Source organism: Balaenoptera ricei, chromosome 11 (assembly GCF_028023285.1).
Source record: "Balaenoptera ricei isolate mBalRic1 chromosome 11, mBalRic1.hap2, whole genome shotgun sequence".
In the NCBI taxonomy this organism is placed as follows: Eukaryota; Metazoa; Chordata; class Mammalia; order Artiodactyla; family Balaenopteridae; genus Balaenoptera; species Balaenoptera ricei.
The window spans coordinates 74,950,142-74,969,224 of record NC_082649.1 but is presented as its reverse complement, the minus strand read 5'-3'; the positions used below and the strand labels follow the sequence as shown (position 1 = coordinate 74,969,224).

The window sequence follows — 19,083 nt, the reverse complement described above, 5'->3', positions numbered from 1 at the left end:
TTTCTCTGCAGATTGGTGGTTGCCTGAGGCGAGGGATAGGGGGAGCAAAATAGGTGAAGAGGGTCAAAAGGTACAAATTACCAGTGATAAAATGAGCAAGTCAGGGGGCTGTAATGTACATCATGGTGACTATAGTTAATAATACTGTATCGCATATTTGAAAGTAGCTAGGAGGGTGAATCTTGAAAGTTATCACAAGAAAAAAAATTTTGTAACTATGTATGGTGACAAATGTTAACTGACTTATTGTGGTGATCATTTTACAATTTGGACAAATATCAAATCATTACGGTGTACACGGACACTAATGTTATGTCAGTTATACCTCAATTTAAAAAAGAAGAAATAAAAATTATAGGAATCCTTAAAAAAAAACTTCTCTCTTACTCCAAGCATTATCTAATCTTCTTCCATTTAAAGAAGCTAAAATCAGATTAATTTTCTAAGGAGATCTACTTTTGAATCCATCTTGTTGGCTTTATAACTGATTGTTTTGGAATTTTTATGTGCTTTCAAGGTATGACCTTAAGGACACAAGTAAAATCACATTGGTTGACATCGAACTGATTGCTGCCATGGGCCCTCCAGGTGGTGGAAGAAATCCAGTCACTCCCCGTTTTATTAGACATTTCAACATCTGCACTATTAATACTTTTAGTGATGAAACCATGGTCCGAATCTTCTCATCAATTGTAGCATTCTACCTTAGGACTCGTGAATTTCCTCCTGAGTACTTTTTAGTTGGGAACCAAATTGTCAATGGGACTATGGAGGTGAGCAAAGAATGCAATAGAGTGTTTTAATACTACATATATCCTTATTTGATCCTTCCTTTTTGTTTTTTTTTAACTTCTTTTTTCCCTTAGCCACTTTAGTCTTCAGCGTCAGAGAAGCTGTTAGGAAGGCTTGAGAACAGGAAGATCATAGGCTTTGAAATTGGGGAATCTAACTGGGTTTGAGTCTTGACTGCTATTTCCTAGCTATCTGACCTTGAGCAAGTAACTTGACCTTCCAGAAACTTACTTTTTTAATCACTAAAATGGGAGATAATACCTATTTCACAAGGTTATTATAAGGAAATCATCCAGAACCAGTATCTGCCACATTGTGGGTGTTTCCCTAATTGTTGGGTTCCTACTCTACTATTTACTAATTTTCCCTTCTCTCTCTTCCCTCCCATTCTTCATGTTGTATCAAAAAAAAAAAAAGAAAGAAACTTAAGAAGCTTATGAATACATTATTTTTGCCAGACCACATAACTTAGGAGTAGCAGTGAAAAAAAAAAAAAAAGAGAATACAAGGGTGGGACTAGAAAACAAGACTGCCCATATGGCCGAAGAGCAGCCCTTAACTTATTCAGGGGGTGTTACCTGCTTCGGGTCAGAGGCCAGAGCCAGCCTCATCGCTGACGGTAAAAGGGAAAAAAATGTATTTAAGGTAATTTAGTGATAATCTCATTGAACTAAGCTTTCTGGAGCCTCGATACAGTGGGGTTCACTTTGGCATCACTGCAACCAGAAGCAAAGAGCTCCCTAGAATCATTCCATCAGTTTCCAAGAGCATTGTATCTTTCTAAAGCTCTTCTGCCCCTGTTCTGGTGGAAAATTGGGTTGTTAAAATAGAGAAACTATGAGCAAAGAGATAGTACATTATAATTTCTGTACTTATACAGAAAAATTCTTCTATTTATAAAATATGGTAGTTATATTTCAGGCATCTCCTGGAAAGAGAGGGGAGTTGGTTAGGCAAAAGAGTATACAGAAAGGATCCTCTTTTTTTTCTGTCTTTGATGTATTGTAGACCTACCATGTGTGGAGATTAGGGGAGATGAATTAGAGAACATATATAAATAAAAAATAATTTCATTTGGATTTTTTTTCAGGCTATATTATAAAAGATTTAATTTACTTTTCTTAAAGAGGATGTTAAACTTCATTTGGTGAATTCAGCATGTAGTAAAAATATACTTCATTTTGATATTATAGCCAATTAAGATAGGAGGAGGAGAGGGGAGAGAGAAAACGAGAGAGAAGGGAAGGGAGAGAACACGCTGATTTGTTTTGAAGTCAGTGGTGGTCAAAGAAAATTGTTTCATCATCCTCTTCATTTCAAACGCTTCAGAATGAGTTATCTGATTTCACTTTCTACTAAAGTTTTTTTAACTATTTAATCCCAGGTCATTCGCCTTTAAATGGAACAACCATAATTACTGGGAAATAAAAGCTTTGTCACTTCTTGAGCTTGGATGGAATCAGATAATATTAAGTTCCCTCAACTTTGTAATGCCTGGTTGAGTGCTATAAACCAAAAGAAATAGATATATGCTATATTAGACTCAGTACTATACAATTTTCCAAGTCAATATGATCTGATAGGATAAATAAAATATTTTATATAATATACTATCTTTTACAGTATATTACATTGTTGTTGGCTTTGTATTATTGACTTTGCTGATTATAAGCATTTTATTTTTGCTTTGTTGCTTTTTTCATATTCAGATATATAAACAATCCATGGAAAATCTTTTGCCCACTCCCGCAAAATCTCATTACACTTTCAACTTACGGGATTTTTCACGTGTCATCCGAGGCTGCTTGCTCATTGAAAGAGGTGCCGTGCAGAGCAAGCACACTATGATCCGTCTGTTTGTGCATGAGGTTCTCCGAGTGTTTTATGATCGCCTCATTAATGATAATGACCGATTCTGGCTGTTCACTTTAACCAAAAATGTTATAAGAGACCATTTTAAAGAATCATTTGATAGTATCTTTTCACATTTGAGGAAAGGGAATGCACCAGTGAGTATATTTAGTGATTAAAAATATATTAAGTTAAAACAATCCAATAGCATGAATTATTACAATCAACTTATCTTTGAAAGAATACTATTACTTTTTTTTTTAAACATCTTTATTGGAGTATAATTGCTTTACAGTGGTGTGTTAGTTTCTGCTTTATAAAAAACTATTATTTCTTAATGATCATATTCTTTTAACTTTCCTCATAGATAGGTATTTATTTTGAGAAGATCTGCTTTCAGAGGAATTATGTGTATAACATAGAAGTTATATGATAGAGATTGAATGATACAATAGATATAAGGTGCTTAACATGGTAACCATCCCTTAGTAATGACTCACAAAATGGGATGCTCAGAATGACTTTTCCTGCCCCTGGGGGCAAAAAACTTATATGATAGAAAAAACTGGTTTTTTTTTAACTTCCTAAGGATATAATATAATTTCAGGTGTTAATTTTACAAGTATATTATTTACTATCCTAATATTTAAAAGAATTATCTAATTGATAATCATCCCATAACATAGATAAAACAAAATTTTGTGTAACGTTTTCTTAAATTTATTTTAGAAAAAAATTTAAAATTTTCTTAAATTTATTTCAGAAAAATTTTTGTTTTAAAATTATTTTAGAAAAAATTTTAAGTTTTAATACAATTTGTTGATTTCCATTTTATAGGTAACTGAAGAGGACTTAAGAAATCTCATGTTTGGTGACTATATGAATCCTGACCTTGAAGGAGATGACAGAGTTTATATTGAAATTCCAAATATTCATGATTTTAGTGACATCGTGGAACAATGCTTAGATGAGTATAATCAAACTCACAAAACAAGAATGAATCTTGTCATTTTTAGGTACCTATTTTTGGTATTGATGGTTAAAATTACTGTTTATAAAATTTTATTGTGAAATATTTAAAATGTACAAAAAGATATAAAAATATGATGAACAATCTTGTACCCATCACCCAGCTTGAGACATAAAATACTAAACACAGTATTGTAAATCAAATATACTTTGATTAAAAAAAAAAGGGCATAAAATACTAGCAATTTATTTGAAGTCCCTTGTGTAGCCAGCCCTCCCTCACTGCATCCCTATTGTACCTTACAGGGGTAAAAAGAAACTCATTTGTTTCTTTGGCCTTTTACTACACGTGTGGGTTCCTAAACATATATGCAATCTTATTTTGCATGTCTCATACTGTGCACATTCCTCTGCAAGTTGGTTTATTCTAGATTGTTTGTGAAATTCACAAAACATGAATTTTTACTACTGTATTGCACTGCATTGTATAATTTTAACAGAACGTAGTCATTCTTCTGAGATAGACTTCTAGGTAATTTCTAGTTTATGTAATTAAAAAAAAGATTTGAACATTCATGTCTCCTTAGTTACATGTGTAAGAACTTCTCTAGGCTATATTCTTAGAAATGGAATTATTGTGTCATGGTATGTAAGCATCTTCTACTTTACTAAGTTTTGCCAAAGTATCTTCAAAAATAATTATTGTTTTTAAGAGCTTCCATTGTTTCTCACCCTTCACAACACTTAGGATTGCCAGACTTGGTAAGTTTTGTCAGTCAAAGGAGAGTGGAATGGTATCTGACTGTGACCTTAGTTTGTTTTGTTTTTTTTTTAACATCTTTATTGGAGTATAACTGCTTTACAATGGTGTGTTAGTTTCTGCTTTATAACAAAGTGGATTAGTTTATATCCCCGTATCTCTTCCCTCTTGCGTCTCCCTCCCTCCCACCCTCCCTATCCCACCCCTCTAGGTGATCACAAAGCACGGAGCTGATCTCCCTGTGCTATGTGGCTGCTTCCCACTAGCTATCTATTTTACATTTGGCAGTGTATATATGTCCATGCCACTCTCTCACTTTGTCCCATCTTACCCTTCCCCCTCCCCATATCCTCAAGTCCATTCTCTAGTAGGTCTGCGTCTTTATTCCCGTCTTGCCCCTAGGTTCTTCATGACCATTTTTTTTTTTGTTTTTTAGATTCCATGTATATGTGTTAGCATACGGTATTTGTTTTTCTCTTTCTGACTTACTTCACTCTGTATGACAGACTCTAGGTCCATCCACCTCACTACAAATAACTCAATTTCGTTTCTTTTTATGGCTGAGTAATATTCCATTGTATATATGTGCCACATCTTCTTTATCCATTCATCTGTCGATGGACACTTAGGTTGCTTCTATATCCTGGCTATTGTAAATAGAGCTGCAATGAACGTTGTGGTACATGACTCTTCTTGAATTATGGTTTTCTCAGGGTATATGCCCAGTAGTGGGATTGCTGGGTCATATGGTAGTTCTATTTTTAGTTTTTTAAGGAACCTCCATACTGTTCTCCATAGTGGCTGTATCAATTTACATTCCCACCAACAATGCAAGAGGGTTCCTTTTTCTCCACACCCTTTCCAGCATTTATTGTTTGTAGATTTTTTGATGATGGCCATTCTGACCGGTGTGAGATGATATCTCCTTGTAGTTTTGATTTGCATTTCTATAATGATTAGTGATGTTGAGCATTCTTTCATGTGTTTGTTGGCAATCTGTATATCTTCTTTGGAGAAATGTCTATTTAGTTCTTCTGCCCATTTTTGGATTGGGTTGTTTGTTTTTTTTATATTGAGCTGCATGAGCTGCTTGTAAATTTTGGAGATTAATCCTTTGTCAGTTGCTTCATTTGCAAATATTTTCTCCCATTCTGAGGGTTGTCTTTTCATTTCGTTTATGGTTTCCTTTGCTGTGCAAAAGCTTTTAAGTTTCATTAGGTCCCATTTGTTTATTTTTGTTTTTATTTCCATTTCTCTAGGAGGTGGGTCAAAAGGATCTTTCTGTGATTTATGTCATAGAGTGTTCTGCCTATGTTTTCCTCTAAGAGTTTGACAGTGTCTGGCCTTACATTTAGGTCTTTAATCCATTTTGAGTTTATTTTTGTGTATGGTGTTAGGGAGTGTTCTAATTTCATTCTTTTACATGTACCTGTCCAGTTTTCCCAGCACCACTTATCGAAGAGGCTGTCTTTTCTCCATTGTATGTTCTTGCCTCCTTTGTCGTAAATTAGGTGCCCATCTGTGCGTGGGTTTATCTCTGGGCTTTCTATCCTGTTCCATTGATCTATATTTCTGTTTTTGTGCCAGTACCATACTGTCTTGATTACTGTAGCTTTGTAATATAGTCTGAAGTCCAGGAACCTGATTCCTCCAGCTCCGTTTTTCTTTCTCAAGATTGCTTTGGCTATTCGGGGTCTTTTGTGTTTCCATACAAATTGTGAAATTTTTTGTTCTAGTTCTGTGAAAAATGCCAGTGGTAGTTTGATAGGGATTGCACTGAATCTGTAGATTGCTTTGGGTAGTATAGTCATTTTCGCAGTGTTGATTCTTCCAATCCAAGAACATGGTATATCTCTCCATCTATTTGTATCATCTTTAATTTCTTTCATCAGTATCTTATAATTTTCTGCATACAGGTCTTTTTTCTCCTTAGGTAGGTTTATTCCTAGGTATTTTATTCTTTTTGTTGCAATGGTAAATGGGAGTGTTTTCTTAATTTCACTTTCAGATTTTTCATCATTAGTGTATAGGAATGCAAGAGATTTCTGTGCATTAATTTTGTATCCTGCTACTTTACCAAATTCATTCATTAGCTCTAGTAGTTTTCTGGTAGCACCTTTAGGATTCTCTATGTATAGTATCATGTCATCTGCAAACAGTGACAGCTTTACTTCTTCTTTTCCGATTTGGATTCCTTTTATATCTTTTTTTCTCTGATTGCTGTGGCTAAAACTTCCAAAACTATGTTGAGTAAGAGTTGTGAGAGTGGGCAACCTTGTCTTGTTCCTGATCTTAGTGGAAATGGTTTCAGTTTTTCACCATTGAGAACGATGTTGGCTGTGGGTTTGTCATATATGGCCTTTATTATGTTGAGGTAAGTTCCCTCTATGCCTACTTTGTGACTTTAGTTTTAATTCCCCTAATTACTAGTGAGGCTACGTTTCCTGAATTTACTGTTTTGTATATAACTGATTTTCTATTTCTCTCATAGAAATCCTAGTATTAAAAGATTGAATTAATTTGGGATTTTTTTGTTTTGTTTTGTTTTGTTATTGGCCGAGCTCTGTGGCTTGTGGGATCTTATTTCCCGAACCAGGGATCGAACCTGGGCCCTTGGCAGTGAAAGCCCAGAGTCCTAACCACTGGACCACCAGGGAATTCCCAAAGAAATGTTTTTAATAAAAGCAATAATATACTCCCAGTATAAATGACTACAATTTCATTTTATTTTTATAATTTGTATAGTACATTTCCTGAATTTGTACCTCAAGTAGTTTTCCTTTACATCAAATGATCCAATTGCAACTGCATTTGAAAAATCATGCTCTTTGATGATTACCTCTTTAAAATTGGGATAGTAATATATGGGGCAGCAAGGTCCATTCTTCTAGGAAAGCAAAATGATAGTTATGTGTAAATATACATTTATATTCATACTTTCAAGTATAATAATATCGATATTTCATAGGTATGTATTGGAACATTTATCACGAATATGTCGAATTCTAAAGCAGTCTGGTGGAAATGCTTTGCTTGTTGGACTTGGAGGAAGTGGTCGTCAATCTTTAACTCGTCTGGCTACATCCATGGCAAAAATGCAAATTTTCCAACCAGAAATTTCTAAGAGCTATGGTATGAATGAATGGAGAGAGGACCTGAAGGTAAAATTGTGAGCAAATCTAGTGTCTAAAATAATATCAATGCATTATTTTTTTAACATCTTTATTGGAGTATAATTGCTTTACAGTGGTGTATTAGTTTCCTTTGTATAACAAAGTGAATCAGCTATACATATACATATATCCCCATATCCCCTCCTTCTTTAGCCTCCCTCCCACCCTCCCTATCCCACCCCTCTAGGTGGACACAAAGCTCCAAGCTGATCTCCCTGTGTTATGTGGCTGCTTCCCACTAGCTATCTATTTTACATTTGGTAATGTATATATGTCCATGCCACTCTCTCACTTCATCCCAGCTTACCCTTCCCCCGCCCTGTGTCCTCAAGTCCATTCTCTACGTCTGCGTCTTTATTCCTGTCCTGCCCCTAGGTTCTTCAGAACCATTTTTTTTTTAGATTCTACATATATGTGTTACAATGCATTATTTTATCTGTAAAGAGAGAGCCAACCTGTATAGCTGTGTGCTAAATACACTGGTGATGATGATAATAATATTATCCCTAGAGCAGTTACTGTGTGTGCTGAGCACTGTTTTAAGTGCTTTATATACATGCTGTCATTCTATAGGTATGACAGTTCAATGCAGCAGGTATGGTTGTCTCTGTGTTTTACTGATGAGGAAACAGAAGTTGAGAGAAGGTATGCACAGCAGAGCAGGATTTATGACTTAAGTCTTATCCACTGCTGTTACCATAGCTGCTGCTGATTTTACCTTATTCTAGTTCAGAGAGGCCTTATTTCAGGTAAATGTATGTTTTCCAGTAGACTTAAATATGAACCTCAATGATGATGATGATGTCATTAATGTTGTCAAATCTTAATAGTTTCTTTGGAGCTGTGTTTCTGTTCCAGTAACAAATAGAATAGTGGAGTGCATACTTGGGGCTTCATCTTCATGTGCCTAGGGCTCTGCAGGCCCCAGAAGAGAGATGATCTAAAGTGGAAAAAAATAAGAGAGACATTACTGGACTTTTTAAACTTTCTCTGACCCTGACATACTAAAATTCTACATCCTAAAAGTTAGTGTAGAGAACTGGTCTTTATATCTTTGATCTTAGATGGACAGAGATTCTTTCTGTTTTGAAATCCATCTCAGTCCCTGAAGTAAGACTCTGAATCAATGACTATGTCTAAGGGGTTGGCAAACTGGCCAGTTGGAGTCTCCCACCAAAAGGGTGGGAGAAATGGAGGCCCAGATTGACAGCCCCGCCAAAATGGAAGAGGTACTACTCTAAATTTGAGATGTTATCAAAAGAAAGGAAAGCAAAACCAACAGATTTCCACCAGATTCTGGTTATAAGTACATTTTTATTTTAAGGTTCTATTAAGGAAAGTGGGCATGAGGGGCCAGAAGACAGTCTTTCTGATCACGGACACTCAGATTAAAGAGGAAGCTTTTCTAGAGGATATCGACAGTGTGCTCAATACTGGAGAAGTACCTAATATTTTTGCAGCAGATGAAAAACAAGAAGTGATGGAGGTAAATGCTTTTTAGGGAGTGCTGCTCCCAACATGTCTTGAAGCTTTTCTGCTCTTCATGATAAATATATCTTGTGCAGAGGATTTTGGTAATTGAAAACTTAATGTATATTATTTTGATACTTTTTTGGTGAATTTTAGATAGCTTCGATAGTTATGAGACAGAATTTTAATTATTTTAATTCATTTTTTCCATAATGATGACAGTGTGTTTCATCCATTTGATCTTATTTAACATGTTTTATGAGTGATTAGAGATTTAAAATCATATCTTAGGGTTACAGTGATATGAGAAAATATAGCTTTAAAACACTACTTGATTAGCTTTTATGGTTTACCACTGGTTAGTAAAATTTTCAAATTTTAACAAAACTACTTGTATTAATTCTGATATATCTGAGAGTCATGCTTTGTGATTTAATTGACAAAAAAATACATTTTTGAAGCACCCACTACTTCAGATGTCCTGACCTTTGACCCCCATTTCTAAGATCTTCCCATACAAGATTTAAGCTAGTAATTTCCCCTTTCATGTACCATAACTACTTTTACTCACAGATTTTATCACTCACACCAGGATGCTTCATTCCAGCCTCTAGTGATAACATCTGGAGTAAAATGGTTTCACCCTGGTTGTTCAAGCACTCTGCTTTTCTTGTCTATGGAATGAAACTGTTATATACACAAAATAGTTCCTCCTACATAGAGTTGTTGTGAGTTCTGAGGATCAAGTGAAATAAGGCACTTATAGAATGTAAGGCACTTATGGAATGTCAGGCACTTAGAAAGCCCTCAGTAAATCTGATACATTACCAGTTCATGGCCTGGCGTGGGGAAGGAGAAAGGAAAAAAAATCCCAAGTAGCATCCAGGTTGTGGCTAAGGCTGCTGAAGAATCGTAATTCTCCTAATTTATAGGATAAATTCATCCCTCACACTCCTACCCAAGGAATAGGGCACCTTGGGGAGTGGGATTTTCTAAGCTTTGCAAGGTTTTTCTGCTCACTGTAGCTATTGTTTGTCTTTTCTTCTCATCATTTTGCTACAAAGCTTTTCCATTGCTTCACTATTTTATGGTATGACCCAATAGTAGCCTTAAGAACTTCTTTCCTTCATATTCCAACCTAGGAACACCATACCAGTTTTTCCACAAGGAAATAGTCATGGTCAGAACTCAGGGGTACCAAAATGCATTCCTGTTTTTGCTTGCTTTATACTAATTTTTAAAAATATAAAAGGTAATGTAAAAGAAGTTATATTAATTTCTTTACATACCCTGCATCCCACTTTGAAGACCACTTTGCTTATTTCATCCATCTGGCAAACATTTTACTCTAAACCTCACTTCCTATAACTGACCTCTGTAGCTTGGCCCTGGCACTGCCTAGAGGGCACCTCTTATAGACTCAGCACATCTCTCTGGCATCAACATCAGCATTCTAGACTCAGAACCTCTGAGTTCTAGAAACCTCTATTTCCTGACTACCGTTTCCACTGTTCCATTTGCACTCCTTGCAGAATTAAATTATTGCAATATTTTTCTCAGTGTAGCAGTGACTTATTTACCACATTTAGTGATATTTTCTCAGTTCCCTTTTAAAATTCTGATTCATCTTTGAAATAATTCATCATTCCTTCTTTTAAACTCTGCTTTCTCTTGACTGCTATGAAATTTCACTCAGTTTGTTTCCTATCTCCCTAATTATTCCTTCAGTAACTAGTCTTTTTCTTGCTCCCCAGAATCAGTTGTGCTCCCAAAGTGTGTGTGTGTGTGTGTGTGTGTGTGTGTGTGTGTGTGTGTATTACTCCCTACTTCTACTCTAGAAGCATTAACCAATATTTCTGTGTAAATAACCCCTATATTTATATCACCATCCTGGCCCTTTTGTGAACTCTTGTTCTACAGTTACAACCATGTATTACCTTTCTCTATCTGAATGTCCCCCTGTTAACTCAGAGTTAATGCAGGTAGACCACCTGAACGTAATTTCATAGATTGACACTGATCATAATAGTCGTAATTTGAGAATTACTGTCAGAATGAATATACAGAGTTGACTTACCGTTTCCCATAGATATAGCTATCATATATCTATAATAGAGAATTCTTTTAGAAATAAATTCATTGTTATAACATTGGAAATTATATGATCATTGTGACCACTCCCTAAATTTGCTATTGAAAAAATTTTAAATCTATTTATAAGATAATTTATTGACTATGAAACCTTTTCTGCTTTGAACAAAGAGAAAGGTAGGATATAAAAAGCTGAAAGGTACTTACCTATGTGGAAAGAACTATTTTAAGTATTCACATGTAATGGCTTTTTGATTCCTCAACAATCCTTTGATGTAGGTACTCTTTTCCCCATTTTACAGATGAGGAAACTAAGGTACAGAGAGGTTAAGTAACTTGCCTTCAGGTCACATAGGTAATCAGCTGCAAGCGGGGACTTGAATTCAAGAAGTCTGGTTCTAGAGTCATTATGCCTAACTACATGTAAGATGCCTTTCTCATATAGAGATATACAAGGGAAGAAAATTAAAAGTGACCTATAATCTCATTACCAAACAACTCTATTTACGTTTCAAAAAATACAAATATTGTAAGAATAAAATTAGATAATTCAAACAACATAAGAACGTCCAAAATGGAAAAAAAATGATATAAACCAAGAAGAATGTCCAAGATAAAATATGAAGACCTCTCTCTCACTCTCCCTTAAGTCCCTCTCACCCAAAGTAACCACTATTAATTGTTCTTTGTGATTGCTTCCATAAAAAAGTGTGTACGTGCTCACACATATGCACCTATATATTTTTTAATTTGACGAAAAGGATCGTATTATACATACTATTGCACAGTTTGTTCTTGCATTTATTTTATCTTGCTGATCTTGCCATAGCACATGTTGATGCATCTCATTATTTTTAACAGTTGTATAAAATTACAATATATGGATGTTTAATAATGTTTTTATTTTTTATTATTTTTTAAATATTTATTTATTTATTTGGCTGCACCGGGTCTTAGTTGCGGCACGCAGGATCTTAGTTGTGGCATGCAGGCTCTAGTTCCCTGACCAGGGATTGAACCCGGGCCCCCTGCATTGGGAGCGCGGAGTCTTAACCACTGGACCACCAGGGAAGTCCCTATAATGTTTTTAACTGGACACTTTAGTTGTTTATATTTTTTCCTCCTAAAAACAATGTTGAATTATAGTCCCACACATATATCTTGGTGAACTTTTGTATTTTTATAAGTTAAATTTTTGGCAGATATTTGTTTTTAAATTATAGAATTACAGAATTGAAAGTAGTCTTCTAAGTGCAAGCTATAACAAAACCATTATTTTGATATAAAAACAAAAATTTAAAGATATTTATAAGGGGAATAATAAAAATTCTTAATATTCCAATATCTACTAATCTTATTATCAGCATACCTGTTTTTATTTATGAGGTTTTTTCTGGTATTCCCTAGGGTGTTCGTCCTGTGGCTCAGGCTGGCAATAAACACGATGAATTCAGCCCCTTAGCCCTGTTTGCTTTCTTTGTGAATCGCTGCAAAGATAATCTTCATGTTGTAGTGGCCTTTAGTCCCATTGGAGATGCCTTTCGAAATTGCTTGAGGCAGTTCCCATCCCTCATCAATTGCTGTACCATTGACTGGTTTCAGGTTTGTAATTTGGGGGGGAAGGACAACTAAATCTTTTAGAATTTTGCTGAAATCTTACTCAACCTCTATTAATTTACATTCATCAAGTGTTTCTTGATCACTTACTCTAATGGCAGCACCAGGGACTGGTAAGACTACATGATCCCTAAAAGGAGCTCACACTCTAGACTGGAAGACAAAAAAGGCAGTCAGCAAGTGAGCAGTCAACAATTATATAAAAGAGCCATAGTCTTGGTGTGGGAAAGGTGTACTTATTAAGACAGTGACTCTCTGAAATATGAAAATAAATTCGTTACATAGAGGAGGGGGTGTATAAGGAACCAGCAGAATGTGTTTTGTATATACATATATATATACACACACATATATGTGTAAAGATATATATAGAGAGAGATCTTTATCTCTCTGTACATATATTTACTATAAGGAATTGGCTCACATGATTATAGAGGCTGACATGTTCCAAGATTTGCAGCTGGCAAGCTGGAGACCCACAAGAGCTGACGGTGTAGTTCCAGTCTGAAGGTCAGCAAGCTTGAGACCTAGGAAGAAATGATATTTCCATCTGAGTCCAAAGAGAGGAAAAAACTGATGTTCCCGCTTGAAGGCCATCAGGCAGGAGGAAGTCCCCCTTATCTGAGGGAGGGTCAGCCTTTTTGTTCTATTCAGGCCTTCAACTGATTGGATGAGGGTCACTCACATTAGGGAGAGCAGCCTGCTTTACTCAGTCTGTTCATTTAAATATTGAACCCATCCAAAAATGCACCTCACAGAAACACCCAGAATAATGTTTGACCAAATATATGGGCACCCTTTGGCCCGTAGCAAGTTGACACATAAAATTAACTATCACAAGAGGTTAGTACGTGCAAAGGTGGAACAGTGGGTAGAGCATGGCTCATTTGGGCAAATAGTTTGGTATGGCTGACTGGCAATGAGGGCAGCAGAAGTTAAGTTGGAGCTTTAAGTGGGTGCCAGGCTATAAAGGAATTTGTAAATGTGCCTAGGAATTTGGTTTTATCCCAAAGACATTGTGGGGGCATTAACATATATTTAGCTAATCTATATTTTAGGAATAACCCAAAACACTTGGAGGCTATATGGTGGATGATTTGGAGTGGGGCAAAACAAGAAACAGGAAGACCAACTTGGTGGCAATTTCAGTCATGCCAGCAGCAAATGATGCAGGCCATCACCTCATTTAAACAAGGCAAATCGTCACTGCCTGTGTAAAACCATTAAGTATTTATGCTCTTGAGAAGGGTAGCTCATGGTGCCTTCTATTTATTTGTTTTATGCCTAACAGAATGTGGACTATAGATCGACCCTGGATAATTTCTTTAAAAGATAAATTTCTGATACTGATTTGTTTTATTCTCTTTTGCCTATTTATCAATTGCATGTTTGAAAAACTAATTCTGCCCTTTTGAGGATTGCAATATGTTTCAGCTAGTGGATGTTTTAGTGTTTATACAACAATAAAAGCTGTGTTTCGCTTTATGCAAACTATATCTTAATATTGCTTCCATTAAGTAGCCCCAAACCAAAACCAAACAAACAAATGAACAAAGCATGTCCAACCATAAGTTTTTCTTTTGTGAAATCTTATAAATACAATTCTACTACTTCTGGATATGTTTTTTATAACCATGAGACTTTCTGTTCTGTTATATGTGATTCATACTTGTTGGGGGAAATTTTTAAAAAGGTGGAACTAGGAGTTGCAAATAGATAAGGGAGATTAAGTGGATAACAGAGAGGAACAGAGATTTTATAGTGGAACAGTGGGGCTATAGAACCTGTGTCAGGGGCGCTGATGGCATTGTTTGGGGCCTGGCTCTTTTAAACTCAGAAAGTGAGTGTAAACCACTGTGTCACATAGTCAGGAAGTCATTGGCTTTTTGGAAAGATATCTGTTCTCCAAAGTAGGGTGTACTCTCACCAGAGGTGCCAAAACAACTCAGAGGATAAGGGAAGGATTTACTGGAATATTCGCTTTTGTATGAAATATTTCATATGGATTAACATTGACACCCTTACTCAGTTTGTATGTCAAATGGCCACGTGTCATAGATGGTATGCAAGGTACCCTGAGGGATTCCTGCAATGAACTAAAAATTGAAGCTACATAATGCAGTTGTAAGTGGACAGTAAGAGAATGTCATAAACTAGTAGGAGCTAGCCCAAGCTCTGTGTCAGCTACATTATAAGGCAAAAACAATGACTACTTAACAAGATCCGGTAAGACATTTGTAAAAACAAATTTAAGAAGGCTATTTGGAATATGGATTTATATCAAGTGTTTAAATAATAAAGCTTATCCCCAGGGTATGTCGTGACTTGCAATATTAGCTTATGATAGCGTGGTTACCTATCAACAGCCATTTTCTACCCACTCCATCTTTGCTGACAGAATTCTGATTTTGTTTGGGAAATCACTCTCCATGTAGCCATGTATAATAGGGATTCATTCCTGGTTTGTCTAAGTCAGCATTGGTGCTCTCACTCCTCTTATTGTTGACCATTTTACACATGAGCCTGTTCATGACCCGTTGCTTGCCAATGGATCTGGATTTAAAGTCTGCCAGGGAGCTTTTGGGAGAAGCTTTTTCAGTATAAAAGAGTTACATGATCGGAAAAGTGTCATATGACACTTATTTTGGCATTTTACAAAAATTCATTTATCTTAATATTCTTTAGATGCCCCTTTTGAGGTTTAAAAATATATATATTAGTACAGTAATACCATATGAATATAATCTGTTAATAAGTATGTGTACACTGGTAGTGTGTGCTTAAAACTTTTTTTTACTAATAGGGTGCTTGATCAAAAAAGTTTGACTTTTACCAGGATAGAGGGCCAGACACTGAAAAAATTGATCTTAAAAAGCATATTGTCTACTATAAAGAAAAAAATTATAAGCATCTTGTTGAATCTAAATGAAATGAAGTTTGGAAAATACTCTAATGAGAAAGTGGAGATTAATTACTCATTTAACATAAATTATTTCATTGAATAAATATTTCAAGTATTTATTGACAAGAGCTGTTTTGGGCAATGAAGATACCATCAGTGAGGAAGAAGTCCTTGCTTTCGCGGACTTCACATTTTAGTGGTGAGTCGGGGAGACAGACAAAAACAAATAAATATATATGTCAGACATTGGTAAGTGCTAAGAAAATATTCAGGATAAGGGAAAGAGTAATAAGGGAAGGAATGCTGTTTTAGAAAGAGTGCTTTGGGAAGAACTTCCTGGTAAATTGGCATTTGCACAGAGATGTGAAAGAGTGAACCACGTGGAGGTCTAGGTGGGGAGGGTTCTAGTCAGAGGGAAAGCAAATCCAATGGCCCAGAGGCAGAAGCACACTTGGTATATTCTAGGAAAAGCAAAGGAACCATTTCACTGAGATGGGGAATACTGGAAGAAAAGTGAATTTGTGGGGAAGAAAATCAAATGTTCAACTTTGGATGTTATAACAGGTAGGAGTTATGATGGGCTGCTAGTAACAGAAACCCAAACTAAACACATAGGTTTTTTTTTTCTTTTCCTCTCTCATATAGAAAAAAAAAAATTGAAGGTAAGCAGACTGGGACTTTTGTGACTTAACAAAGTCATCAGAATCCCATGTTCTTCTTTACTATCCTTAGCATGTGGTTTCCATCTTCAGAGTCATCATATGGTCTAATGTGGCTGCTAGATCTCCAACTTTCACATCTGTGCTCCGGGAACAAAGTAGAATAATGGAAAGTAGGGCAAAAAGGACCCATGCCAGCTCTATGTAATTCTCTAGAGAGCTTGCTTATATGTCATTATTTACTCTGAATTGCTAAGGAGTCTAGGAAATGTTGTATTATAACTGGGCATATTGCTATCTAGAATAAAATTGGAGTCCTAAGGAAAGGGTGCTGATAGGTATTAGGAGAGCAACTAAGCAGCCTGTGCCGTTGTCCTACTAAATTTGGGGTGCCTACTAGATGTCCAAGTGGAAGAGTTAGGGAAGCAGTGTAGTATATCTTTGATACGTAAATTATTATCTACCTTTCCTTTATATTGCGTTATCTTTAATTTTACTGTATAAAATATTTATTAGATCTTTCATAGATTTATTGTGACCTTAGTCCCCCTAATTCTATTTTCCCTATTAAGGTTTTAATTTTCTCAACCCCAAATTCTTCTCGCACAGGAAGACAATTTATATAACTGAAGTGTGACTAATCATCTTAACTTTTATTTGCTTTTCTTTTTCTTATTTTTAGCCATGGCCCGAAGACGCTCTTGAACTTGTAGCTGTGAAATTCTTAGAAACACTGGAGCTTACTGAGGTTGAACGACGAGAGATAGTTCCAATCTGCAAACACTTTCACACTTCCATTATGCGTCTTTCAGAAAGGTTAATATTAATAAATTTTACAATAATGCCTTGTATTTTAAAGCATCTTTTTTTGTGAAAGCCCCAAATTTTAATAGGATTTCTATGTCTTCTAAGTCTCTCCAATCATTTAATTAGTTAAGACTTGTAAGTAATAGAAAGCTACTTGATCTAGGTTTCACAAAGAGAGGAATTTATTACAAAGATACAGTGGTACCTTACAAAGTTTAAGGGAAAGAATACAGTTGGATCTTAGAAGTGACTGGAAGCAGGAGTTAAAAAGCCACCACAAACTCAGAAATGCTTTTTCTCTGTTTCTCATCCCTGTTTCTCTTGGGGCATCTGCTTTCTTCTTTCTCTTAACAGACTGAATTTTTTACTTACCAGTATATATGGAGGAAGCTAGCTGTCTGCCTCTAGATTCTCAATTTTACTTCTTGCAATTCCAGCTGTAGCAGAGACTGATTGGCTGTTTCCAGCTCTCTATTCCAAATTTATTCCAAAATATGATTAGCCTTGTTTGTGTCCAGTGCCCAACCCTGCTCTGATCTGCTGTGGTTATGCTGGCAGGTTTCACAGAACAAGCATTGCTCTTGGGGCACTGGTTGGAAGTTCTCAGACAAGGAGGGAGATGGTTGGTGGGCTGTGGATGCCTTAAAAGTATAAGTTTTACCTCTGTTCATCTCTGAGATCCTCATTTCAAAGGTGCTCATAGTATATTGCCAGAGTTTTACAGCCAGCTAACATGTTTGGCTTGGACAGTTAAAACCAATCAGTGGGCTCTAGTCTACATACTTGCTGTGAAACATCATTGTATCCATTGTTTTTATGTGTATGGGTAGTAGTCTTATATTTCTGGCCAAACCCCATTCAACCAACATGTGACATGTGTGCAAGGAATGATGACTCATTCTTGCTATGCTACCTGCAGTCCCCTTTCCTACTATACTTGTGTACAGTATCTTGGGTCTCTTAGATCCTCCTGGCATATGAAACATGTAAAAAGACCTATCTATATCTTTCTTGCTATAGTTCTCTTTTGAGACATATCTTTGTTGATTTGTGCTTTTTAACTACACCATTGCTATTTGATATTTTGTAGACAAGAAATTAGGATATGGTTCTGTGTAAAATTCTAGGATTTTGTAAACTTCAAGTACTCAGCAGCTTCTGAATAAAATTAACCTTTATTCTTAAATGTTTGTTGTTAATGCTATGTCGAATTTACTTCTTACTTTGTAAAACCCATTACTTATAGTAAGATATGCTATCTGCCTCTCTTTTAGGTTCTTGCACGCGTTAGGACGACATAACTATGTTACTGCTACTTCTTACCTTGAACTTATTGCCTCATTTCGACAGCTTTTGACTAAGAGACAACAAGCTGTAATGGAAGCAAAACAGCGATATGTGAATGGACTTGACAAATTAGCTTTTGCTGAGTCTCAGGTAAATTTGAGGAGCTGCTCAAATGGTAATACATAATGGGAAATAGAAGAGCTATAATTTATTGAGAATATATTATGTGCCAGGTGCTGTGTTATGTGCTTCATGTGCATTCCTTCAATTATTCCTCATAACAACTCCATGAGGTAGACACTTTTATGATCCTCATTTTACAGATGAGTAAAGTGAATTTTACAGAAGTTCACTGAGTTTCCCAGACCACACAGACTCAAATATACCCAGTTTTATTCTTAATTTTTTGGCATTTGGAGAGAATATAATGTCAGGGTTGACTTTTTATTGTAATAGCTGGTTAAATATAAGATTGGTTTTTTTTTAAATGAGTCAAGTGCTAGTAATACTTATTAGCATTATTTCAACATAAGCAACAGAGTGTTGGGGTGGTCTGGATGCACTGTATACCAGGCACATAGTATAATAGGGATAGCCCGAGCTGCCACCTTTTTTCTATCTGATTTTCTTCCACAACAACTGCATTCTTCCACTGCCCTGTCATACTCAAGGAAGATAAAGTCTTTTGTGAAGAAAACTGGCCAC

General features: G+C 35.8%; 1 protein-coding gene across 1 annotated transcript in view; it reads left to right on the top strand.

The window, feature by feature from the left end:
• Window positions 1–19,083, top strand: part of DNAH12 (dynein axonemal heavy chain 12) — a 238,341-nt gene that overhangs the window by 152,616 nt on the left and 66,642 nt on the right. The window contains exons 40-47 of the mRNA XM_059939970.1: window positions 518–773; window positions 2,502–2,801; window positions 3,481–3,659; window positions 7,341–7,533; window positions 8,870–9,031; window positions 12,514–12,708; window positions 16,967–17,100; window positions 18,366–18,528. Coding sequence (XP_059795953.1) covers window positions 518–773; window positions 2,502–2,801; window positions 3,481–3,659; window positions 7,341–7,533; window positions 8,870–9,031; window positions 12,514–12,708; window positions 16,967–17,100; window positions 18,366–18,528 — 1,582 coding nt within the window. The remainder of the gene's footprint in view (window positions 1–517; window positions 774–2,501; window positions 2,802–3,480; window positions 3,660–7,340; window positions 7,534–8,869; window positions 9,032–12,513; window positions 12,709–16,966; window positions 17,101–18,365; window positions 18,529–19,083) is intronic.